This window comes from Lepidochelys olivacea (assembly GCF_965140295.1).
Source record: "Lepidochelys olivacea isolate rLepOli2 genome assembly, chromosome: 13".
In the NCBI taxonomy this organism is placed as follows: Eukaryota; Metazoa; Chordata; order Testudines; family Cheloniidae; genus Lepidochelys; species Lepidochelys olivacea.
In genome coordinates, this window is record NC_140423.1 from 28,651,775 (window position 1) to 28,675,972 (window position 24,198).

The 24,198-nt window shown below is 50.2% G+C and overlaps 1 protein-coding gene across 1 annotated transcript in view; it reads left to right on the forward strand.

Annotated features, from left to right (window-relative positions):
- SNTA1 (syntrophin alpha 1) overlaps window positions 1-24,198 on the forward strand; it is a 70,986-nt gene that overhangs the window by 1,456 nt on the left and 45,332 nt on the right. Inside the window, exon 2 of the mRNA XM_084645858.1 lies at window positions 5,388-5,573. Coding sequence (XP_084501984.1) covers window positions 5,388-5,573 — 186 coding nt within the window. The remainder of the gene's footprint in view (window positions 1-5,387; window positions 5,574-24,198) is intronic.

Here is a 24,198-nt window from a genome sequence, read left to right on the forward strand (position 1 = left end):
GAGCCCTCCCCCCCGCCACACCCCGCACCCCTCCTGCACCCCAATCCCCTGCGCTGAGCCCCCTGCCATACCCCGCACCCTTCCTGCACCCCGACCCCCTGCCCAGAGCCCCCTGCCGCACCCCTCCTGCACCCCAACCCCCTGCCCTGAGCCCCCTGCTGCACCCCATACCCCTCCTGCACCCGGACCCCCTGCCCTGAGCCCCCTGTCGCACCCTGCACCCCTCCTGCACCCCCTGGGGGCAGGGAGGGGGATGAGTTGAGGTGGAGATTTCAGGGAAGGGGTTGGAATGGGGGCAGGAAGGGGTAGGAAGAGGTGGGGCAGAGGTAGGGCCTCATGGAAGGGGTGGAGTGGGGGCGGGACTGGGCAGCGGAGTGGGGGGTCAGTGTTGCAGCCCTCAGGCCAATGTACTAGTCTTCATGTGGCTCTCGTTGTCATTTGAGTTCGAGACCCCTGGTCTAATGTATCTAAGCTGGGTTGGGTGGTATTGAACAGAAAGGTTAAACTGGATGGGGGAGGGGGGAATTATCCTTTCATAAATTATTCCATGAAAGTATAAAAAAAGCTGCGAATTGTTCTCCCCTTACATCCCACATAATTCAGTTCATGTCACTTTTGGTGTCTTTTAATTGTGAATTCTGGTGGTGGTTTGCATTTGCCCACTGGCTAGGCACTGGCATTGCATTTGTATTGTCCTGTCACTGATGTGAAAGGATGTTTTCCTGTTCTTTTATTGGCATTCTTGCACATTAACCTGCAGCCCGCAACAGAGTTCTGTTCCAAAATACCATCACCCCCATCAAAATATATCTGACTAAAAAGCCGCAGTCCACCACACTTACTGAATTGATCTCAGTGAAGACTGCACTGTAAAAGCACTGCTATCCTCATGATCAGCACAGTTCCAACGACCTCATTTGTGCAACTTTACTGCTCAGGGGAAGTCAGCACAGTGGCTGGAAGAAGCTCTGAGAAATATACAGGTTGAGCACAAAATGAATGGGGCTGTGGAGGTATAATTTTCTTTAAGCTGTAGGGTGCAGTTGTTTATTTTAACAGTTGATGCACCACAAGCCACACGTGGTAGACAGGCAGTTTTGACCTTCAAAATCCAAGACAGAGACAATGTGCCTTGTGGGGAATCTGAGTGAACTCAGAGAGGGTTGACAGGAGATGTTGGAAAATGGATCTGTTGCCAGGCTGGCTTCGGCCCATTAATACATGGTGGGTGGGGGTCACATTTCCACAGAATTGAAGCCAATGCAGGAGCCAGGTCGGTCTCTTTCAAATGTTAAAGAGTTGGTGTTCTTGCCTCTAGAACTTACGTGGGATGGGGAAGAGGAAAGGACCGGGCACATCTGGGAGCTGAATAAAGCAGAAAAAAGCCAGCAACTGGCCCAAATGCACCATTCCCCTATTTCCTTCTTTAGAGACCTTTTTAATTTAAGTGGCCTGTACATCTAATAATACTTTGATTCTTTTGTGTCTGTTTTGCCCTTAATTCACATCCCTCTCTCTGTTTTGCAGTTGAGATGACTCCACCCTTAGAGAGCTGTTACCGTATATTGATCTTTTCCGATTACAGATCTTTAATGTTGGTGGTGCGGGGGGATGCTAAGGAGGAGATTCCTCATTACAGAAATATGGAACTGGGCCCACATTGTGAGTTCAGTCTCTTGAGGGAGGACTCTTATCCATGCATCCCACAAGGCCTTGTTTTATAAAGTCTGTACAGCAAAGCAAAAACATAACTTATTTCGATATAGTCACAAAACTAACAGAGCTCAGTCTGGTTCAGTGAAATCTAGAGCTCTGTCCCTGTTCTGTCTCGGCTGAGTCCTTGCCAGAATGTTCCTATCCATGCTACCAGTGGCAAAAAATGTGGACTTCTAGATCCAGATACTCAAGAGTTCATTTGGCTGCCAGATGGGAGATGAGCTCTTTGGAAAATATGGCTGTTGGAGTGGTAGCATAACCAGCATCTGTTTAGAGTGACTAGCTGATATAATTGATTCTTCTGTGCCTTCTTCATGCTTTCCCCGCTGCTGGAGGGGCTTCTTTATGGAGGCACACCATGCAAAGTCCATGTGTTACACAGAAACGTGCTTTGATCCCTTTACGCTGCCCAGATACGGGACTCCCCGTTTACCTTCAATCTACTGATGAAATATATAAGTGCTATTTAAGAGCTAGGGATAGTTAATAATCGTAATAAAAAAGCCACTAAAACCTTCAAGATCTGCATTTTTGTAAATCCTGAGCATCAACATGGCCTTGTTTTTATAACCTTTGTTCTCCCTTCCTCTATTACAGTCCCACCATTTCTCTGCTCCCTTTTCTGTGTCTTGTCTGAATTTTAGAGTGTAAGCTCTTTGGCTATTCTGGGGTAGGTTTCACTGGCTCTCTTCCATCCCGGACCTGAGAAACCTTTTTGTTGAAACCGATGGTGTCCGCAAAACAATTCGGTGTTGATGAATAGGCATTTTAGAGCAAAAAAAAGTTCTGTCTAAAAATTCCCATCCATCTCCTTCCTAGGAGAAACGTTACTCCATTCAGGTAACGCTTCATTTTTGCAATGACACGTGCAAAAGCAAAGTAATAACAATTCAAACTGGGAGCCATAAATCGGTGCAGCTGGTCATGCAGATGTGAAGGTGACCATCAGGGCCTCGGAGGGTGGAGAGGGCATGGCGGGAAGGCACTACAGAGTGACACTTTTCCATTCAAATGCAATAAATACCATAGCTGAACGTCACATTTTCCCACCAAAAAAATGAACACTGACAGGAATCTCTAGGTGGCTGAGGAAACAAGTAGAACTCCGCAGCCTCCCCGGAAGCGCACACCTAGGTTTATCCCAGTGGTCTCACACTTTTTCATGCTGTAGACTACTTCCTAAGACAGTGACTCTTCCTGAGCCCCTCTTCTCCCAGCTCGGAGCGAGTGGAGAGCTGGAGACTATTACTCCATCTGGCTAGGTACTGTTGCCAGACTTCTCACCAGAGGAGCTGAGGCCCACATTCTCAAAGTTAGATAGGTACCTAACTCCCATTGACTTTGAGTTAATCCTGTTGATTTGAGTGCATTAAAAGTTTTACCAAACAAACACAGAAATACCCCTTTCCAATTTCCTCCTCACCCTGTATTAGCCTCCCTTATTGCAGTTCCAGAGTGCCTCACAAACTGAAATGTATTTCTCCTCCCAACCTCATTGTGAGATACTGTTAGCCCCATTGTACAGGAGGGGAGCTGTGATAAATGAAGGGGGGTAGCTCCCTTTTATGGACCCAGCCAGCCAGTTAGCTATAAAATCCCTCTTCGTAGCTGTTCTCTACTTGTTTTACCTGTAAAGGGTTAAAAGTCACTGCTACGCACAGGTAAAAGGAAGGGAGTGGGCACCTGGCCAAAAGAGCCGATGGGAAGGCTAGAACTTTTTGAAATAGAAACAAGACTCCCCTTTTGTCTGTCTGTTGTTGTTCTCGGGGAGAGGCGGACAGGGCTGCAGTTATGCTGTAAGAAGCTTTGGGCCAGGTATGAAAAATCATCGGTATCATACCTAGAAACTACTCATTGGAAATCCCAGATATGTAAGTAGATCAGGAAATGTCTAGGAAGATGTGATTAGGTTTATCTCCTTTTATTTCTTTATGGCTTGTGGACTCCTCTGTGCTAACTCCAAATGCTTTTGTTTTGCTTGTAACCTTTAAGCTGGACCTCAAGAAAGTTATTTTTGATGATTAATCCTTGTAAGTGTTTTTTTTTTTTAAATCTAGCAATAGCCTGACTTTCCAGGTGTATTTTCTTTCTTTTTGTTTTAAACAAAATTTACCTTTTTTAAGAGGAGTATTGGGTTTTTGTGTCCTAATAGGTTTGTGCACATGTTGTTTAATTAGCTGGTGGCAACAGCTGATTTCCTTTGTTTTTCTTTCTCAGCTCTTCCCAGGGGCAGGGTGTGTGTGTGTGAAAGGGCTTGAGGGTACCCCACAGGAAGGAATTCCCAAGTGCACCTTCCTGGGTCCTCAAGGGGTTTTGCCCTTGGGTGGTGGCAACATCTACCCATCCAAGGTCAGAGAGAAGCTGTAACCTTGGGAGTTTAACAGAAGCCTGGAGTGGCCAGTGTTAATTTTTAGAATCCTTGCAGGTCCCCACCTCCTGCACTCAGAGTCCCAGAGTGGGGAATCAGCCTTGACAGAAGCTGAGGCTCAGAGAGAAACTAGGTGACTTGACCAAGGTCACACAGCCTGTTGCAGAGTCAGGAATTGAATCCAGGGTCCCAAGTATCAGGCTAATGCCTTAACCTCCCTTCCCCTCTGGCTCCTACTGGGCTCTTGTTCACAGTGGACGAGCTCAGCTCAGGCAATGCATTTTATAATGTCAGGACTTGATCAAGCCAAAAACAAAGGTTCTTTAATGCAAAGGGTGCATCCATGTGGCCTGTCCCCCTGCCATGATGTGCGTCTGTTATTCCCTGCTCCTGGAGGTGCTATCATCCGTTTGTTTGTTGTTACAGGTAATGCTTACATTGCAGTAGAACCCAGTCAGGATCGGGCCCATGGTTCTTGGGGATGGAGAGCTACGTCCAAGGCACGGTCTCTTGCACTCCAGCCAGGTCGCTCTTTGATGCCTGCAGCCATCTGTACTCTAAACTTTCTTGATCATTTCCCAGTTAGACCCCGGCCACCTGTGTAGTTGTTAAACCTCTTATTTCGGTGTCATCCACAGACATGGTAGCAGTGGAATTTCCACTAAAGAGACTCTGATGAGAGCCGGACGTGAGACAGCCGTGTAGGGAGCAGATCTGTGCTTCCTTTCTTTTGCATTTCACTTTATTGATGTCTAGTCAGAAGAGCCTCTAGAAACTTGCAGACAGGCCTGCACTGGAGTGGAATAAGCAGCCAGTATCACTGCTGTGAGACGAACAGATGCTTCCTCCATGTGGCAGGAGCTTAGCACAGAGCTAACACTAAGAACCATCCCTATCAATCAGACATGTAGCAACTGGCTGAAACCAAAATTGAGGAATCTCGTATTTCCAAGAAGGGGGCCAGAATCTGGACGTCTCTCCTCCATGAGCGATGTGGCAGAATGTATATTCTGAGATTCAAGGAAGAAAAGGACAGTTCCTAGGATCTCTGGGTGGAAGCAAGGTCCGATGCTTACCTCCTCTGATTCATGCTCCTCTGCATGATGATAAAAGTAATGAAAATGATTTTCTACCCAAAAATGACACCAGCGGTTGCAAATCTGATGCATTACTGGGGAAAATGAGCTAAATCTTGATATATCGGCACTCAGATTTGTCTTAAGCAGGATGCTATCTAAGTAGTACCTTCTCCTTCTGTATATAAATAGTATCTAACCACTTCCTTTTTTCCTTTTCTTCTCAGGCGGCCGAGAGAATAAAATGCCGATCTTGATTTCCAAGATCTTTAAGGGGCTGGCTGCAGATCAGACAGAGGCGCTGTTCGTAGGAGACGCTATCCTCTCCGTCAATGGGGCCGACCTTTCAGAGGCGACGCACGATGAGGCGGTGCAGGCACTGAAGAAGACTGGCAAGGAGGTGGTCTTGGAGGGTAAGTACCAGAGCAGACCTGGGTATGAATGTGGCGAATGTTGCCAATGAGACTGCGTGTGCTTTCCCCATGGCTGAGATACAGACCCCATTCCCCCATCCCAGAGGTGCTGCTGTTCGTTTTTATTTCTGCACAATGCATCTAGGTTCAGTGCTGGGAGGTGCCATGGAGGATTCTCTGGGGGCTCCCCCCAGGATGCCCTGGAAAGGGCCAGAATTGTCCAAAATGCAGGGCACGTGGGGCTCAGCTGGGCCATGCCTGAATCAGGTAACAAAGGCAGGGTGACCAAATGATGGACTATGGCGAAGGAAGTTTCCACTCAGAAACTCTTAATGCTGAGGAAAGTTCACACGCCCCCTTTGCCATCCCGAACCTGTCGGGGGTTCTGCTTAGCCTCGCCAAAGCCACGAGGGCCTGGGGTGAGGCTCCCTGCTGGGGGATGCCCACGGGAGCCAGTCTGACCAGCAAGGGATTTTACATGCCAGATGGGCTGCAATATGGAGGCATCTGCGGTGCCTGCTCTGGGCAGCAGCGAGGGCTGCACTGGCAGTTCGCCAGGAGCCTGAGATCCCAATCTGCATATACATTTACATACCGTTTTTAATTAAAAACAAAATATGCACAAACCATTCTATCTGCTCATCCTGAGAGTGGGAAATAGCTGCTGGGATCTCCCTGAATAGATGGACAGAATCTGCTTGTTCTGCTCAGTCTCCAGCAACAAAGGCCTGGAGCTCACTAGCTTTACCCTCCCCCTTCAGGGGCTCGCACGGGGTGGGTGACTGTGGGGCAGGACTCTGGGCCGCCTTGGGGCTGCACTCTGGGTTAAATAGGGCATTTCAGTTCAATTCTGCATTGCCCGGCTCACCCCAGATCTTCTCATTCTGGTGCTACTGGCTAGATCTGGCGTAGGGGCAGTGCAGGCTTGCTTCCTCATGGGCTCTCCTGCCGTCTTCACCACAATCCTCACTTGTGTTTCCCCTTCAGCTCCGCGCTTGGGTCTCCCCCACGGCTCAGTCCTGGCCTGCAGCACCCCCGGTATTACAGTGAAGGGCCTGGTCTGAGCAGACTCTGTTAACTGGGTGTGACTGGTGCTTTCTGATAGATAAATGTGGGGAGTGATGATATCGCATTTCAGCTTCAAATGCATTATGGGTATGCACTGAGACCTCCGCCGGAGGGCCCTGGGAGCTAGGCTCCAACTGTGCTCTCCATCTCACCCCCAGATGCACTGAGGCAGAGCGGGGATGACTAGCCCAAGGTCTCAATGGGAGTCAGTATCAGAGTGAAGGAACCTAGGCCCATGTTAGACCTAGGTGATTGCTGGTTTTAGATTGAGTTTGGACCTTAGCATGAGCCAAACCAATAAGATCATGAGAGAGAAGAGTTGTTTGTGTTGTATTTGTAGTGATCCTGGAAATATAAGTGTTACCTCATTGAATGTCTGGGCTGAAGTAATAGAAATATAGAAAACAGGGTTAATTGGGCACCAGGTTCAGGGTTTAGCCCTAAAACTCCCTTTTTTGTCTTTGGCTGAAGTCCATTAACCAGCAAGGACATCCCTTGTTTGCTATTGAGTGTGAAGAGCAAGGGTTTCTAGGGCTCTTGGGCAGAGCTTTTTCTTATCCCTCAGGAGCCATGCCATGGTGGGAAGGTGTCTCCTGGGCCTGAACTTGTTGCAAATTTTTTGGCCAATGCTTATAACAGTATTGCTGTTAGTGTATAAAGTACAAGAGTGTATATGATTATATTGGTGTTTGGGATGCAGCCAGCACCAAGTGGCCCTTTGGGACAAATAAAGAAAACTGAGTGCTGGGAAACCTTAATCAATGTATTAGGAAAATAATTTCCAACACAGAGTAGGGGTTAAACTCAGGACGTGGCTGAGGCCATCATGTTAATCTTCATGTGTGTCTTGCGAGATTTGAACCCAGGTATTCAAAGATGAAAATCCAGTGAGCTGGGAAATCCATTCAGCTTCCTGTTCCAAGCACTAAAAGAGAGATTTTAAGCTGTAATGTTGTTTGTTTTGTGTTTGAAATTCCAGTGAAAGCTCAGGCTAGCCAGAGCACAGTGTGTTCCGGTCACATCTCTTTCCACCCGTCCCACCCCTGGCATGCTGCTTTGCTGAGAACCTCTCCCCCCACTCCCCACACACAGGAGGGGCAGTTCCCCTATGGGATGATTTGCCCCCCTGAAAACTACCAACGCAGCATAAAGGGGCCATAGCAGGGGCTGGAATCTGGCCTGCAGTTAGACAGCATGGACAATTTGTTCTGTGTAACCCTGAGCCTCTGGGGCATAGGGTGTAAATATGCCAAGTTCTAAACACTTGAAAGCCAAAGTTTAATAATGGAAGTCAGAATAGCCTCGTACTTATGCAGCAACTTTCCTCCTGGACTCATCCTCACCTACAGCAGCATGAACAGACTAGATTTGGTGCCTGAAAAAAATAATGACCATTAAAAAAATCCCATCACCCAGGTCCCAGTGAGAGGGGAGATCTGGGAATGCTGATCTGGTGTTTTTGGAGGATGTTAGTTTTAAACCAAGCTGTTTCCCAGGATCACAAATGTCAGTGATCTGTAAAACTAGACTGACTTGAATAATGGCGGAGACGTTGTGAGAACCATTAAAGCTCTGGAGACTCTCCCAGTCTTCACTGATTGTAGTTGTGACTGCCTGGCACATCTCAGAGCTATAGGAGAGATGACGTGTTATGGCCAGGTGAGCTGGCAGTGAAGAGCCACGGGTGGATGAAGGTTTCAGGAGACCCACTTGATCCAGACACCTGGGAGGAGACTCTCACGCTGCCTCACGTCTGAGCCAGCAGACTGAACTGCTGGGCGCTGGGAAAGGTTGACCCTGCAGTCACTGGAGAGAGGCTCATGTCAGATGTGGCCAGACGGCTCTGTCGTGAGAGAACTCCTACGTCCCCTGCGAAGTGGAGAGGCCAGTCATGCTGTACTGAAGGAGAACCCATAACTGGCCGAAGGAGAGAGCCACAGTGATTGGGCTGGGAGAGATGAAATAATGAAGATTAGTGGTGTCTCTGCCCTGAATCAATTAGCCTGGCCTGCCTGTCCGACAAGCCGGAGAGTCTGACATTGCGCTCAGCTACCCGAGTCCCTGCTTCACCTGAGCAGGCCCTGCTGGCCTCTCAACCCTGGGCATAGCGGAAGTGGACTGGCACAAGAAGGGCAGACTGCTAGAGAGCTAACGTAAAGTTTTAGTGGGGAGCGCAAACGTCCTGGTTGTGACATGTCTCCTCCTCCCTCTTCTGCCAGAACAGCAACAAAAACGAAAGGGCCAGCCCGGGATCCCCCTGGGTTCTGGCCCTACCCCCAGAGAAGCCTCTCTCGGTCAGTCGGTCAATGGCAAATTGTTTAGCATCTCCCCAGTGTTTTGTTTGAAAGCCAGGGCAGAGCCTCAGCTGGTGTATAGCCACACACCCTATTGATTTCGGAGCCGCTGAGCAGAGCTGAGGCCTGGCCCTGGGTGTAAATCCTAACGCTGTCCCTTAGCTGGCCACATCCTGCATTCCTTGGGCTGAATTTAGTGCTGGTGAGAGGGGCTGGGTTGACATCCCATGAGACGGAAGCACAGCTGGGCAGTACCAGCTCCCCCCGTGCTGCCTCCCACCAGTGTGCTTCAGAGACAGGAGAACATAAGAGGGGTCAAACTGGGTCAGACCAATGGTTCACTTAGCCCAACCATGTCTTCCAACCGTGGCCGGTGCTAGATGCTTCCGAGGGAATGAACAGACCAGGGCAGTTATCAAGTGATCCATCCTCTGTCCTCCCAGTCCCAACTTCTGGCAGTTGGAGGTTTAGGGACACCCAGAGCATGAGGTTGCCTCCCTGCCATTTTAGCTAATAGCTAGTGATGTCCTTCATGGACTTATCTTGTTCTTTTCTGACCTCTGCCAGGGTGACAGCAGAGCGCTCCACCCCACTCCCTGCAACCCCACGGACAAGTACAGGCCTTGGCCTCTCTGTGGGGGCCCTGTAGGGAAGGGGACAAGTTGTTTTGTGTAGGTTTTTGTGGCCTGCGCACCAGTCTGCTAGGCCCTGGCCTGAGACCAACTCTCCATTTAGCCTGTAAAACAATGGCTCGTCCTGAGGGACCAGGCTGTCGCCCAGCTAGGAGGACCCACGCGGGGGGCAGCCTTATGGAGCTTCCTACTAGATCATTCCTCAAAGGGGGGGTCAGGCAGAGGTGTCACAGCATAGATCCGGTGGGTCCCCCGGGATCCTTCGGAGCCGGGGGCGTCCTGCTGGAAAAGGGTCTCTCCCTGGAGGCAGGTTCCACGGCACAGACAGAAGGTCCTGGAGCCAGAGCCAGGGCAGCCTTCTGCCAAGACTCTCCTCTGCTGTCCAGAGGAGACAATGCATTGTGCACATGCTGTCATGTGTATGGAGCCCCGCCCGCTGGAGACCGCTCCAGGGCATGCAGCAGGGACACTCCCCACTTCCACGCAGGCGGAGGGGAGAATGTAGGCATGGAGCGGCCCCTCCCTGTGTGCATCCTGACAGGGCACTCTGGCCCTGGTCAGTGTTAAATGCCCTTAGGAGCAGACTTTTTCTTTTGCCCTTTTGGGCTCCTGCAGGGATCATGGGAGGGGGAGAGCATCTCTGGGGCTATTGAGACAGGGAGAAAGGCCAGGTCTGGGTATAATTAATCCTGGGGCTGCAGACATGGCTGCAGGAACATAGGCCTCCCTGCCATCGGCCTGGGCGGGGCTGCCTTAACTGGCAGCAGAAGTGGTCATGTGGTCACAAAGCCCCTACCCTGCAAGAAGAAAAGGAGGACTTGTGGCACCTTAGAGACTAACCAATTTATTTGAGCATGAGCTTTCGTGAGCTACAGCTCACTTCATCGGAGGTGATGTCACGGGAGCAGGGACAAGCTGGCAGCATGAGGCTGTTTAATAATAACTTCTAACTTCCACCCAGCCCAGCACCTTGACTCTGGCAGGGGCCAGTACCAGTTGCTTCAGCAGATGGTGTAACCTCATCCCCTCCGTTTTGTGCCTCTATAAAGGACAATCGGACAATGACTGGCCTTCAAAGAAATCTCTCCCTGACCCTGTGTATCTAGTCTTTGGTTTCCGTCCTGAACCATGGAGGCTGATATCTCTGATACCTTTTTAATCCTAGCTAGTGGAACTGTGGGTATGATTATTATTCATATGTGTGTTCAGTCCTTTTCTGAATCTTCCTTACTAAACGCTTTGCCTGAGCAATAGCTTGTGGCTGAGAGTTCCACTGACCAATTGTGTTGCGTAAAAGAACGATTCCTGTTTGATTTTATTGTGTCGCCCTTGTTCTTGTATGCTCAGAAAGGGTTACTAGGAACCCCTGATTTACATTCTCTATACAGGGCACTGTCTCTCTTTCTCATATTTTTCTCCTCCCTTAAGTAATGGTCCTAACCATTTAAATGCATCTTTGCATTGAGTCTTGCCAGGCCTGCCACTACTTCTCTGACATGTCCTTGTGCCTTTTCTATCTCTGCTGTATCGTTTTGGAGGCACAGAGGTGATTTGCCCAGCGTCGTGCAATGACTCAGTGGCAGGGCTGGAAATAGAGGCCAGGAGTCCCAACTCCCAGCCACGTGCTCTCACCGTAGCGCACAAATGATGTAACTGAGAATTGTTTTCTGTCGAGTGGCTAGACGGGCAGTGGAGTTGGTACGTCTAACATCACGGCAGTTAGGGAAGGACCTTGTGGAGGGGGAGTAGAGAGAGATTTTATAATGTCTTTGCTAAGGGGTCTGTAGGAGGGAGGAGCCGTTCTCTTGCAGATTCTCAATGCACTAACAATATACTAAACTCCACTGTTTCCATTGCTGTGTCCCATCAGCCCTACGGCTACTAGTGCAGGGCAGCAACTGTCCCAGCTGTCACCGGGAGGGAGGGTCCTTTTTCCAGGCACAGCTAAACTCACCCTCCCATTCAGCTCTGCTAATCACCAAGCCCAAAGGCGACTCAGATCTGTGGAGCACTCTGGCCATCCAGACTTGGCCTGTGCGAACTGGAGAGCTGTTCTCTTTGGCTCCCAGTGCTTCCTTGCCCTCTTCTTTGGATCTGGAGGGTTTTCCCTCCCCCACCCTCTGCCCCGAACTGCATTGTCTCTAAACTCTTTTTAGCTTTGCTCAGCCCTTTCTGCGGCTTGGTTCCTCCTCTCTCCGGAGCCTCCGGAACCACACATCATCCTGTGGAATGTGCTCCTCTGCACAGCTGCTGGAAGTTAATCTTTTTAACCAAAGAGAAATGCGAGAACTGCTTTCTCGCCAGGCCTGTGAAATTCCTTCCTCAAACCTCTCACTCTCTTGCTTGTTTTTCTCTCTTTCCTTTGGCCTGGGTTTGTTTCCTATTCTCCTAAAGATTCTGGATGGGGTTGGGATGAGCTGCCTTGTGTCTAGGGAGAGAGATCACAGGAGGCCCCTCTTCCCAGACCTGAACTGTTTACTCGCCCTGCTGCTAAGATGGCAGTGCTGAGAACATGGATCTGCAGAGAGGGCTTCGCTGTAGTTTGCTGTGGCTCAGATGAGACCCAGCAGGCTTCTTTAATAAATTAAAAATCCCAGCAGGTAAACTCCAAAGGGAAGCTGGCGAGGGTTTGCTCCTGTGTTCAGGGACTTGGTGTCTTCGTTTGATTCATTTGCAGCCTTGCAGGGGCTAAGCAGCGGAAGGTACTGGCTTCCCATCGCTCAGTGGGGCTGGGTGCAGGTAACCTCACTCGAGCATGGCAGGGCCCTATTTGCTTCATTGCGGGAGAGCCAGTTCAGGTGTCTGCATCAAACTGAAAGGAAATCAGATGTCCTAGCTCGGCGCATGCTCATTTCCTCCGCTGTTTCCATTGCTGAGAAACCAAGGCAAGACATGACTGCTCCAGCACAATGAGTTCACTAAATAAATGTGTCTTGCTCCCAGGTTTTGGGGTGGGGACGGTACCTAGCCTTTGTGCAGCACTGCTCCCCTCTGAGCAGTGATGATGATGGCTTGTGGGGAGGTGGCAGGGAGCCAAGGGTCAGGAAAAAAGAATGATGGCGTGACATGCCTTTCCTCACCTGCAGTGCAACAGGTTCTCCTACCCACGCTCTGGCAAAGCACATCCCTGCTTAGCTGATTGGAGCCTGAGGGTATGTCTACACTAGGAAATTAGGTCGAATTTATAGAAGTCGGTTTTGTAGAAAGCGTTTTTATACAGTCAATTGTGTGTGTCCCCACACAAATGCTCTAAGTGTATGTAGTCGGCAGAGTGTGTCCACAGTACCGAGGCAACCATCGACTTCCGGAGCTTTGCACTATGGGTAGCTATCCCACAGTTCCCGCAGTCTCTGCCGCCCATTTGAATTCTGGGTAGAAATCTCAGTGCCTGATGGGGTTAAAACATTGTCGCGGGTGGTTCCGGGGACATATCGTCAGGCCCCCGTTCCCTCCCTCCCTCTGTGAAAGCAAGGGCAGACAATCGTTTTGCGACTTTTTTTTGAGTTACCTGTGCAGATGCCATACCACGGCAAGCATGGAGCCCGCTCAGCTAACCTTCACCATATGTCTCCTGGGTGCTGGCAGACGTGGTACTGCATTGCTACACAGCAGCAGTTTATTGCCTTTTGGCAGCAGACAGTGCAGTATGACTGGTAGCCGTCGTCGACATAGTCCAGGGTGCTCTTTTAACCAACCTCGATGAGGTCGGGGTGCCTGGGCAAACACGGGAGTGATTCAACCATGTCATTTCCCTTTTAAGTTTCGTGTCATGGCGATTGAGTCCTACCGGCAGTGCACTGTCTTAATCTGCAGCCAACAGAAGACGATGGCCAGCAGTCATACTGCACCATCTTCAGCTGAGCACCCAGGAGATGACGATGGCTAGCGGTCGTACTGCACAATCTGCTGCCAGCAAGATGTATAAAGATAGATGAAGTGGATCAAAACAAGAAATAGACCAGATTTGTTTTGTATTCATTTTCTCCTCCCTCCCTCCGTGAAATCAACGGCCTGCTAAACCCAGTTTTGAGTTCTGTCCTTGAGGGGGCCATTCTGTTTCTCACAAAGCCACCCCCTTTGTTGATTTTAATTCCCTGTAAGCCAACCCTGTAAGCCATGTCGTCAGTCACCCCTCCCTCCGTCAGAGCAACGGCAGACAATCGTTCCGCACCTTTTTTCTGTGCAGACGCCATACCACGGCAAGCATGGAGCCCTCTCAGATCCCTTTGGCAATTAGGAGCACGTTAAACACCACACGCATTATCCAGCAGTATATGCAGCACCAGAACCTAGCAAAGTGAAACTGGGCAAGTAGGCGACATCAGCGCGGTGACGAGAGTGATGAGGACATGGACACAGACTTCTCTCAAAGCATGGGCCCTGGCAATGTGGGCATCATGGTGCTAATGGGGCAGGTTCATGCGGTGGAACGCCGATTCTGGGCTCGGGAAACAAGCCAGGTGGGACCGCATAGTGTTGCAAGTCTGGGACGATTCCCAGTGGCTGCAAAACTCTCGCATGCGTAAGGGCACTTTCATGGAACTTTGTGACTTGCTTTCCCCTGCCCTGAGGCACAAGAATACCAAGATGAGAGCAGCCCTCACAGTTGAGAAGCGAGTGGCAATAGCCCTGTGGAAGCTTGCAATGCCAAACAGCTACCGGTCAGTCGGGAATCAATTTGGAGTGGGCAAATCTACTGTGTGGGCTGCTGTGATGCAAGTAGCCAACGCTGTCACTGAGCTGCTGATATCAAGAGCAGTGATTCTGGGAAATGTGCAGGTCATAGTGGATGGCTTTGCTGTAATGGGATTCCCTGACTGTGGTGGGGCCATAGACGGAACCCATATCCCTATCTTGGCACCAGAGCACCAAGCCGGTGAATACATAAACTGCAAGGGGTACTTTTCAATAGTGCTGCAAGCACTGGTGGATCACAAGGGATGTTTCACCAATATCAACGTGGGATGGCCGGGAAAGGTACATGACGCTCGTATCTTCAGGAACTCTGGTCTGTTTCAAAAGCTGCAGGAAGGGACTTTATTCCCAGACCAGAAAATAACCATTGGGGATGTTGAAATGCCTATAGTTATCCTTGGGGACCCAGCCTACCCCTTAATGCCATGGCTCATGAAGCCGTACACAGGCAGCCTGGACAGTAGTCAGGAGCTGTTCTACTATAGGCTGAGCAAGTGCATAATGGTGATAGAACGTGCATTTGGACGTTTAAAGGCGCGCTGGCGCAGTTTACTGACTCAGTTAGACCTCAGCGAAACCAATATTCCCACTGTTATTACTGCTTGCTGTGCGCTCCACAATATCTGTGAGAGTAAGGGGGAGATGTTTATGGCAGGGTGGGAGGTTGAGGCAAATCGCCTGGCTGCTGGTTATGCACAGCCAGACACCAGGGCGGTTAGAAGAGCACAGGAGGGCGCGGTGCACATCTGAGAAGCTTTGAAAACCAGTTTCATGACTGGCCAGGCTACGGTGTGAAAGTTCTGTTTGTTTCTCCTTGATGAAACCCCCCGCCCCTTGGTTCACTCTACTTCCCAGTAAGCTAACCACCCTCCCCTCCTTCCTCCGATCACCGCTTGCAGAGGCAATAAAGTCATTGTTGCTTCAAATTCATGCATTCTTTATTAATTCATCACACAAATAGGGGGATAACTACCAAGGTAGCCCAGGAGGGGTGGTGGAGGAGGGAAGGACAAGGCCACACAGCACTTTAAAAGTTTAAAACTTTAAAACTTATTGAATCCCAGCCTTCTGTTGCTTGGGCAGTCCTCTGGGGCAGAGTGGCTGGGTGGCCGGAGGCCCCCCCACCACGTTCTTGGGCGTCTGGATGAGGAGGCTATGGAACTTGGGGAGGAGGGCGGTTGGTTACACAGGGGCTGTAGTGGCGGTCTGTGCTCCTGCTGCCTTTCCTGCAGCTCAGCCATACGCTGGAGCATATTAATTTGATCTTCCAGCAGCCTCAGCATTGAATCCTGCCTCCTCTCATCACGCTACCTTTCACAGCTTTCATACCTTTCAGCTTCAGCCCTCTCTTCAGCTCGCCACTTACTCTCTTCAGCCCACCACCTATCCTCCCGGTCATTTTGTGCTTTCCTGCACTCTGACATTGTCTGCTTCCACACATTCGTCTGTGCTCTCTCAGTGTGGGAGGACAGCATGAGCTCAGAGAACATTTAATCGCGAGTGCGTTTTTTTCGCCTTCTAATCTTCGCTAGCCTCTGAGAAGAGAAGATCCTGTGATCCTTGAAACACATGCAGCTGGTGGAGAAAAAAAAAAGGGACAGTGATATTTAAAAAGACACATTTTATAGAACAGTGGGTACACTCTTTCACGGGTAAACCTTGCTGTTAACATTACATACATAGCACATGTGCTTTCGTTCCAAGGTTGCATTTTGCCTCCCCCCAGCGCGTGGCTAGCCCTTCCCCCGTCCCCGTGGCTAACAGCGGGGAACATTTCTGTTCAGCCACAGGCAAACAGCCCAGCAGGAACGGGCACCTCTGAATGTCCCCTTAAGAAAAGCACCCTATTTCAACCAGGTGACCATGAATGATATCACTCTCCTGAGGATAACACAGAGAGATAAAGAATGGATGTTGTTTGAACACCAGCAAACATACACTGCAATGCTTTGTTCTATAGTGATTTCTGAGTACATGCTACTGGCCTGCTGTGGTAAAGTGTCCTACCATGGTTGATGGAATAAGGCTGTCCTCCCCAGAAACCTTTTACAAAGGCTTTGGGAGTACATCCAGGAGAGCCATGAATGCCAGGGCAAATTAATCATTAAACATGCTTGCTTTTAAACCATGTATTGTATTTTAAAAGGTACACTCACCAGAGGTCCCTTCTCGGCCAGGCAGTCTGGGAGGCAGCCTTGGGGGGGTTTGGGGGGGTACTGGCTCCAGGTCCAGGGTGAGAAACAGTTCCTGGCTGTTGGGAAAACCGGTTTGTCCGCTTGCTTGCTGTGAGCTATCTACAACCTCATCATCATCATCTTCCTCGTCCCCAAAACCTGCTTCCGGGTTGCCTCCATTTCCATTGAAGGAGTCAAACAACACGGCTGGGGTAGTGGTGGCTGAACCCCCTGAAATGGCATGCAGCTCATCAAAGAAGCGGCATGTTTGGGGCTCTGACCTGGAGTGGCCGTTTGCCTCTCTGTTTTTATGGTAGGCTTGCCTCAGCTCCTTAAGTTTCACGCGGCACTGCTTCGGGTCCCTGTTATGGCCTCTGTCCTTCATGCCCTGGGAGATTTTGACAAATGTTTTTGGATTTCGAAAACTGGAACGTAGTTCTGATAGCACGGATTCCTCTCCCCATACAGCAATCAGATCCCGTACCTCCCGTTTGGTCCATGCTGGAGCTCTTTTGCCATTCTGGGACTCCATCATGGTCACCTCTGCTGATGAGCTCTGCATGGTCACCTGCAGCTTGCCACGCTGGCCAAACAGGAAATTGAAATTCAAAAGTTCATGGGCCTTTTCCTGTCTACCTGGCCAGTGCATCTGAGTTGACAGTGCTGTCCAGAGCGGTCACAATGGAGCACTCTGGGAAAGCTCCCGGAGGCCAGTACCGTCGAATTGTGTCCACAGTACCCCAGATTCGACCCAGCAAGGCCGATTTCAGCGCTAATCCCCTTGTCGGGGGTGGAGTAAGGAAATCGATTTAAAGAGCCCTTTAAGTCGAAAAAAAGGGCTTTGTCGTGTGGACGGGTGCAGGGTTAAATTGATTTAATGCTGCTAAATTCAACCTCAACTCCTAGTGGAGACCAACACCTAGTTTATGTGGCAGCAGACAGAACATTGTTAAGCAAAGAAGGTGGGAGTGTTATTTAAACTCTCCTCTCTGTATCTTCATTCCACTAGCCCTTAAAGGCTGAGGAGGTGGGAAAGGTGGAGGCATTCTGGCTCTTGCTGAAGAGCAGGTCCCCTGAGCAAGGGCCTGAGTCATATGGCTGAGCAGCTGGGTAGCTGGCGTGCTCCAGCTGTGCTTGACAGCACTCTTGGGAGCCATCCAGCATCGACAGTGGGGTGAGCTGTGGATTTCCCAGCTTGGATCTCTCCAATTCTTCAGCTTTTGGGGGTTCTTTCCTCTGACAAGCCTGGGAGCCTGGGTTCCAGCTTCGTTCCCGTTTCCAGCCGTGATTTGTTTTGCAGGCCACTTGGAACCCCGATCTGGAGCATTTCACAAAAATACCAATCCATTGCCTGGCTTGGTTCGCTCCGGTCAGCATCCTTCTGCCTCAGACATATCCTGGCCCTGCCTCCTTTCGCAACTGATTCCAGCTGCACAGCTTCTCCAGGGGCTCTGACCTATGCATGCCTCCAAAAGTGTTAACTGGAAGCAGGTGGGTGAGCACTAAGTCCCTGGTCAGTGGGTGGGAAGTGAGGAAAGGGGCCGAGACTGTAGACAAAGCTGAAGTCTTTTGCCATTCAGTCTCCTCTCTGGATACCTGAAAGTAGGTGGCTTGAAACTTGGGATTTTCCCGGTCCATCCAGGGACATTTTTCTGGGCAATCTGAGAGACAGTTTCTGCTGATATGGCTGATACATTAGGGTTAGTCAGGGAGCAACTCTTTGCTTCTGCACAGTGGGCCAGATGCTCTGCTGGTGTGACTCCACTGAGTCCCGACGAGAGCTTGGCCCCACGTGCACCCCTAGCGAGAGTACCCCAAAGAAAAGCACTTGGCACTTCAGTAACTCTGCCCTCCCCCACCACCCCCAGGATCTTCAAGCACTTCATGAACTTTCTGTTGCCCACAACAAACAGAAGCGAGGCAGCCAGCTCGTTCTACGCTATGCCCGTCCCCAGCCAGAATATACCAGTGGTGATGAGCCTGCGGGGTTGGCTACCCTGCGATGGGGGGTGGGATTGCAGGGTGAGCAGACATACCCCAGCTAGCTTCAGTCCGGCTCGCTTGGGTATCAGAGCAGGGGAGCCCCAGCCGCACGGGCTGCAGCCTGGGCTGTGCTTTGCAGGCAGAGCCTGGCGCTGTGCCACGCAGCTTCTCTCCACCCGCTGAAGGTGAAGTTCTGCCTCTGGCGGTGTCACTGGCAGCACCCCAGCAGTGTGCCCGGGCTGGCACCGACTGGGGCAGCTCTGCTCAGGCCTGTGCCATGAAGTAGCCCCCTTTTCTAACGGCAACGTGCCAGGCTCTGTGCAGGGGAGGGACACCCAGAGCGGGGGCAGTGAGCTAGACTGGCTCAAATGGCTGTCACAAGGGCCGGTGAGCAGCAGTGAACAGACGAGGGTTAAAGCCGGGAGGATCCTGGTTTTACAGCTGTGCTCTGTATTCATTCCAAGGCCTGAAGAAAAGCGACAGTGAGTTTAATACCACGTAAGTGCTTTTGGTCCTCAAAGCCACCCTCGGCCAGAGCCTCGCAGCTGGGAGCTGGCAGCCTTCTTGGAGACAGAGACAGAGTTCAGAGTGCTGTCTGCTGCTCTCAAGAGGGAGTAGAGGGAAAGCTGCTGAATCAGTCAGCTCTGCCAGGAAACCTGCTCAGCCTTAACTCACGGAGCACAGAGGGGCTGGCCATGGCCGTGAACTCTCAGATTACTGTGAGTGCTGAGAGCGGGCAGAAGGGGACAGGCGAGAAGGCTGGGGTTCAGTTTAACCACAGGACCAAACTTGCTGAAACAAGTGGGTGCTTGAGGGTAGAACAAAATCATGAACCCACCTAGGGCAGAACTGCTGCTGTGAGCTGACCAATCCCACCCCCTTACTGGTCTGTGAACAGAAGCAGGCTGCTGTAAAAGTCCATGGGACGGAATAGGAGAATGGCTGAGGGGAGCCACAGGGTGCCCCCGTTCTGCACACTAGATCCAAACATGTCTCTGAACTCCGGGGCAAGTGGGCTCTGGGCGCCTGCTTCCTGGCTCAGGTCCGTCTCCAATCCATGCCTCATTCAGACTAATTGGCCCGTGAAATCTTCAGGCTGGAAGCTGCAGGAGAGGAGGCTCACGTGAGATTTCTGGGGTTCCCTGTTCCTGGTTGGGCTGGCAGTGCTGCTTGGAGAGCCATTCTAGTGCCATTTCTCCCTAGGTCAGGATTGTGCAGATATAAAAATTAACCAGACTCTTTGGAACCTCAGAAATGTTCCCTTTTGAGATCTGAGCGAAGAGTTGTTGTCTCAGAGCTGTTTCCCTGCCCTGGGTCAGGGGCTCTGTTAGGTTTGCATTAGTCATTCTCGACCGCTTTGGCCCCTCATTCCTTGCGCCAGCAGTTTTAATTTTCCTCCAGTACCAGGGCATATCCTATATCAGCCAGTGGACTGGCGGGCCAGATGTCCTCTCTGCCCTGGTAGAACTGCTCAGGACCTGGCTGCTTCACTCTTATTCCATCCTTACAAATACAGCAGATGTCCCACGGAGCGATTTCTGTGAGCCTTGATTATCAAGTGATACAAAAACTGCCTGTGTCATTGTGACGCCACCATCTGGGGTGACCTCAGGGACTCCAGAGCTAAGTGTGTGAGCTGCTACAGGTTGAGCCGAAGAGCTGGGTCCCGCTAGCTGGGGCTGACAGACACACATCCTCTGTGGATTGGGCACAGCGGCAGAGCTGTGCCACGCACCGACCAGCCGTGGGTTTCATCACATCCTGAGCTCTCAGTTACGGCTCCTCGCTGGGGGCCAGACACTGACATGAATTTTAGCCAGTAGGACAATGGCATTCCTCTTTTTGTACGCAGATCTGCTGTGTGGGCACCCTCCATGTCACCACAGCTGAGACACAAAGCAGGGCCTGTAGGGGGGACCCTCGCCTGGCAGAGACAGCAGGAACCACAGTGAGATTGTCTCCTCTGGGAGTGGCTCTTTGTACAGCCTCTTGTCTAGACAGTAAGGCCAAACACCTGACTCTTCTGGTACCTTTCAAGTGGGGCCGGGATTCTCTTGGGCTGCCCCCTTGGCTTGTGGTTCTGGGTCAGGGACTCTAAGTTCCCTGCTGTGGCCATGGAGTTGAGCCAGGGCTTAGAATTTCAGGTAGCTGCTTTGAAGAGGCTGCTCTGTTCTTTTTAAGAGGTGGCTGCTCTCGGAGTAATTTCTCCCGCTGTGTGCCTCCAGGTTCCACACCTTTTTAGCTCCAGGAGGATGCTCCTGAACCCCCTCTCCAGCACACTGTGCTGCTCCTGTGCCAGTCCCATGTTTTTTCAGTTAGCTTTGAACATTTTCCATAGGCATCCAAGACCACAGCGTCTCCATAATGATATGTACCAAGGCAAAAATAAGGCTGAATCAGCTCTCTGCGATTTCTAATCATGTCAGCCCACACACCAGGGAGCCTGACCACTAAGGAACAGCAGCTACCTCCCTGCCCAGAACCAGCCTCCCTGCCATTAAAGAGACAGAGAGTACATGTGCTTGCAGCATAGACCTTCTCTCTCTGAGTGCAGCCATTCAATAAGGCATGATTTTTCCAGGTAGAAAACTTTATTCTGAGTAAGCTAAGGTGGTAGGTAAATATAACATTCTTAGAACGCTGCCGTCATATTTTTAAAAAGGGTGTTCGAAATGTAGGGAATTCACAGATATATTTTAACAAACAATCTTAATTCTGACCCCATGTTTCTGCCCACTGCCTCCCTGACTGGTGTTCTCTATTTGCGTCGCATTTGGAGAGTGCAGCAATTTGGAGAGTTCTGGCCTGTATATATTTTGGGTCGTGGATGAAGCACATTAGGCTCAGACACAAAGTGGCTATTAGACAACGTTGTGTCTAGACATGGGGAGGGGTGAAAGGTGAGGTGTTTGTGCTCTTTGCTATCCACGGTGGCAGAGGTGAAGTAGGGGTGTCCAAGGCAGTGGCTTCTCCGTCTAGGAGTGGGTGGATTTGTAGATTTGTATTTACAGTGTGCTATAGCTGATGGTATTTCCAGCCTGAGGTGTAACCATAATCCACATATTGTGGCAATCTCTCTCTTAGTTCTTGCTGGTTTTGCTGTATGTGTGATAATTAAAGGTTTGCAGTAGTCCATACTAGACGTATGGGTGAGGAATGGTGATTGGGTATAGTGGGTTAATAGCGGATAGGCAGAGGATGAGCATTGGTATGGGGTCAGAGTTAAGGTGATTTGTGAAACTTTAGCTATAAATTTCTGGGCTTTCCATTTTTTTTAATAACTACAAAATTCTAATAATGTTTTCATTTAACTGATGTCTATTTACAGCCTTGATTCTGTCTTAGCAAAGTTGTTTCTTGGAGAATTTTGTTAGCTTTTGTGTGAATATCTTTTCAAGAGTAACAACAGATGTTTGTCTCTTCTGATGTGGAGATCATGTATATAGGTCTATCAAAAGACAACCTACCTTCCATGAAACACAAGACCACAAAGTATTCAAATCAGGTGCTTCACTCGTGGAATTTGCCCCTGAGTGACTCAGCAGAGTGCACAATCTGTGTGAACCTGAGCCACATACCTGTCATGTTTGGCAACTCCTGGCACAGCCATAAATCGGTGAAGCTCTAAGTTGGGCCTAGGGTAAGACTGAGACCTGTTGGGTCAATTAAAGGTTCAAAATAAATACCAAATTTTACACCTAATCTTACCAGCAATATCCTTGTGCACTAGACTTCATCCTAGACTGTCGAATTCAGCTTCTAGGCCAAACCATTCTTGAGATACATGTGAGCCTGTGTGTGTGTGTGTATAAAAATTACCTCTCCCCCTCTCCTGCCAAGAATGTTGTGGGTGTGTCTACACTGGAGCTGGAGGGGTAATTTCTAGCTCAGACAGACACCCCTGCACTAGCTGTGATCAAGCTAAGGAGCTAAAGGCAGCAGTGTAGCCGCGGTGGCACAAGTGCAGGGGTGGGGGGTAGTCATCCCAGTAGGCTCCTATCTGAGACCCTAGGTACATACTTGGGTGGTTAGCCCCTCCTGCCGCTCCCGCCATCGTGACTACACTTTAGTGTGCCCGCTCGATGAGAGCTAGCGTGAGTGTGTCTGTCTGAGAGGGAAACTGTGCCTCTAGCTTCCCTGGAGGTGCAAATTGACCTTCCTGCTGCTCTCAGGAGAGTTTGTAAAGGTTTGTTGACTTTTGGTTTTCCATCATTTTACTTCATCTTTCGCTGTGATTTTGGTGTCTTGCGTTGTGCCCGAAAAGCCTTAGCAGCAGTGGAAGAGTTTGGAAACACACCTCCAAACTGCACTGAACGTGGAATAAATATAAGGAGCAATTTTTCGAAGCTGGGTGTTTCAGCTGTGCTCATGAGATCCGTGCAGACTGTGTAACTACTCACAGGAGGGGTGTTTGTGGGCTGGGGTGCCATCAGCCGCTTGCAGGCACAGGTCTCTGGAGGCGTATGGCAAGTGCGTGCTCTTCGTTGCCAATTTCTGTGTCTATTTGTGAAACTGGGGCTCTCAATGTCCCGCTCCCAGGCTCTGTTTGTTGTAAATATGCTGCAGCAACACAGCTCTCCCGTACTCAGGCTTCCGTGTGATTGCTCCCAGTTTTCGGTGACTGTCTCCACCAAGTGCTAGATGGTCAAAAGTTCAGAAAAAGCTGGGAGCGTGGGTGAGAGTGCAAATCTCTCCGGTTACTTGGCTCTGCCTGGCTGACGGGAGTGGGGTTGGGGATCCCAGGTTTCATGGACAAAAGAGGGAACCATATGTCTTTAAATTTAAAATACACGTTGAATACAGTTTTCATTGAAAAGGACAACAAGGTGTGACTTAAACCAAGAGGAGCCAGGAGGTTTCAAGGTGAAGCAGCTACGCCTGCTTTCCTGCCTTCTGGTGCACTGAGACCTTTCAGAGGAGTGTACGGAGTTCCATGTACAAATGCTTCGTCATAGCCTCAAAGGTCCACTCAGGAGGAGGATTAGAGCGGAGTGAATAGTTCCCAGCAAAGTGTAAATCCACCGAAATGGCCGTTTCAGAGCGACCGAAGCTCTTTGTGCATTTGGGTAGAATTTGGCGAATAGTTTCAGCAAAGTAAAAAAATGAGGAAAAAATGTAGAAAAACCCAAAACGTTTTGTTTTGACATTTTCAAAGTGAACCATTTCATTTCAGAAATGTCCAATCAAATCAAGCTGAACAATGGTTTGGGTCTTGTTTTGGTGGAAAAAAAACCAGTTTTGGTTTGAAACAACAATTTTTCCCCCTGGATTTTTTGGGTTGAGCTCTGAATTGAAAAATCCATCACTCAGCTCGAATGAGGATTGATTGATTTACTTGGGGTTCTCATCAATGGACTGCCCCAGTGTTGAATCCCGTTTGATCAGCCCATTATATGCGCCAGACATCAAGTTCAGAAGTGGGTCCAGGTGGTGCTTAGTTTGTAATGAAAGAGGTGCCAGGGCTCAGCCCCGGCACAAATTAAGCACTAATGCGCCCCCATCCCACACCCCCATACACCCAACCCTGCCTCTCCCTATGCATCCCCCAACCTACGCTCCAACACAAACACCCACCCCAAACATAGCCCCATGCTCTACGTAATTTGCTTTGTGGGGGGCTGTTGCTTTGGTTTCCAAATGGGGCAGAGGACACAGGAGAGCCGTGCTGCCCCCCAACCACCCCATTCCCATGGCTCTCTCAATGCGGGGAGTGGGTGTGTTAAAATTCTGCCCCACTCAATCCATCTCTCCTGTACAAAGGGGGTGCGGGCCACCTGAA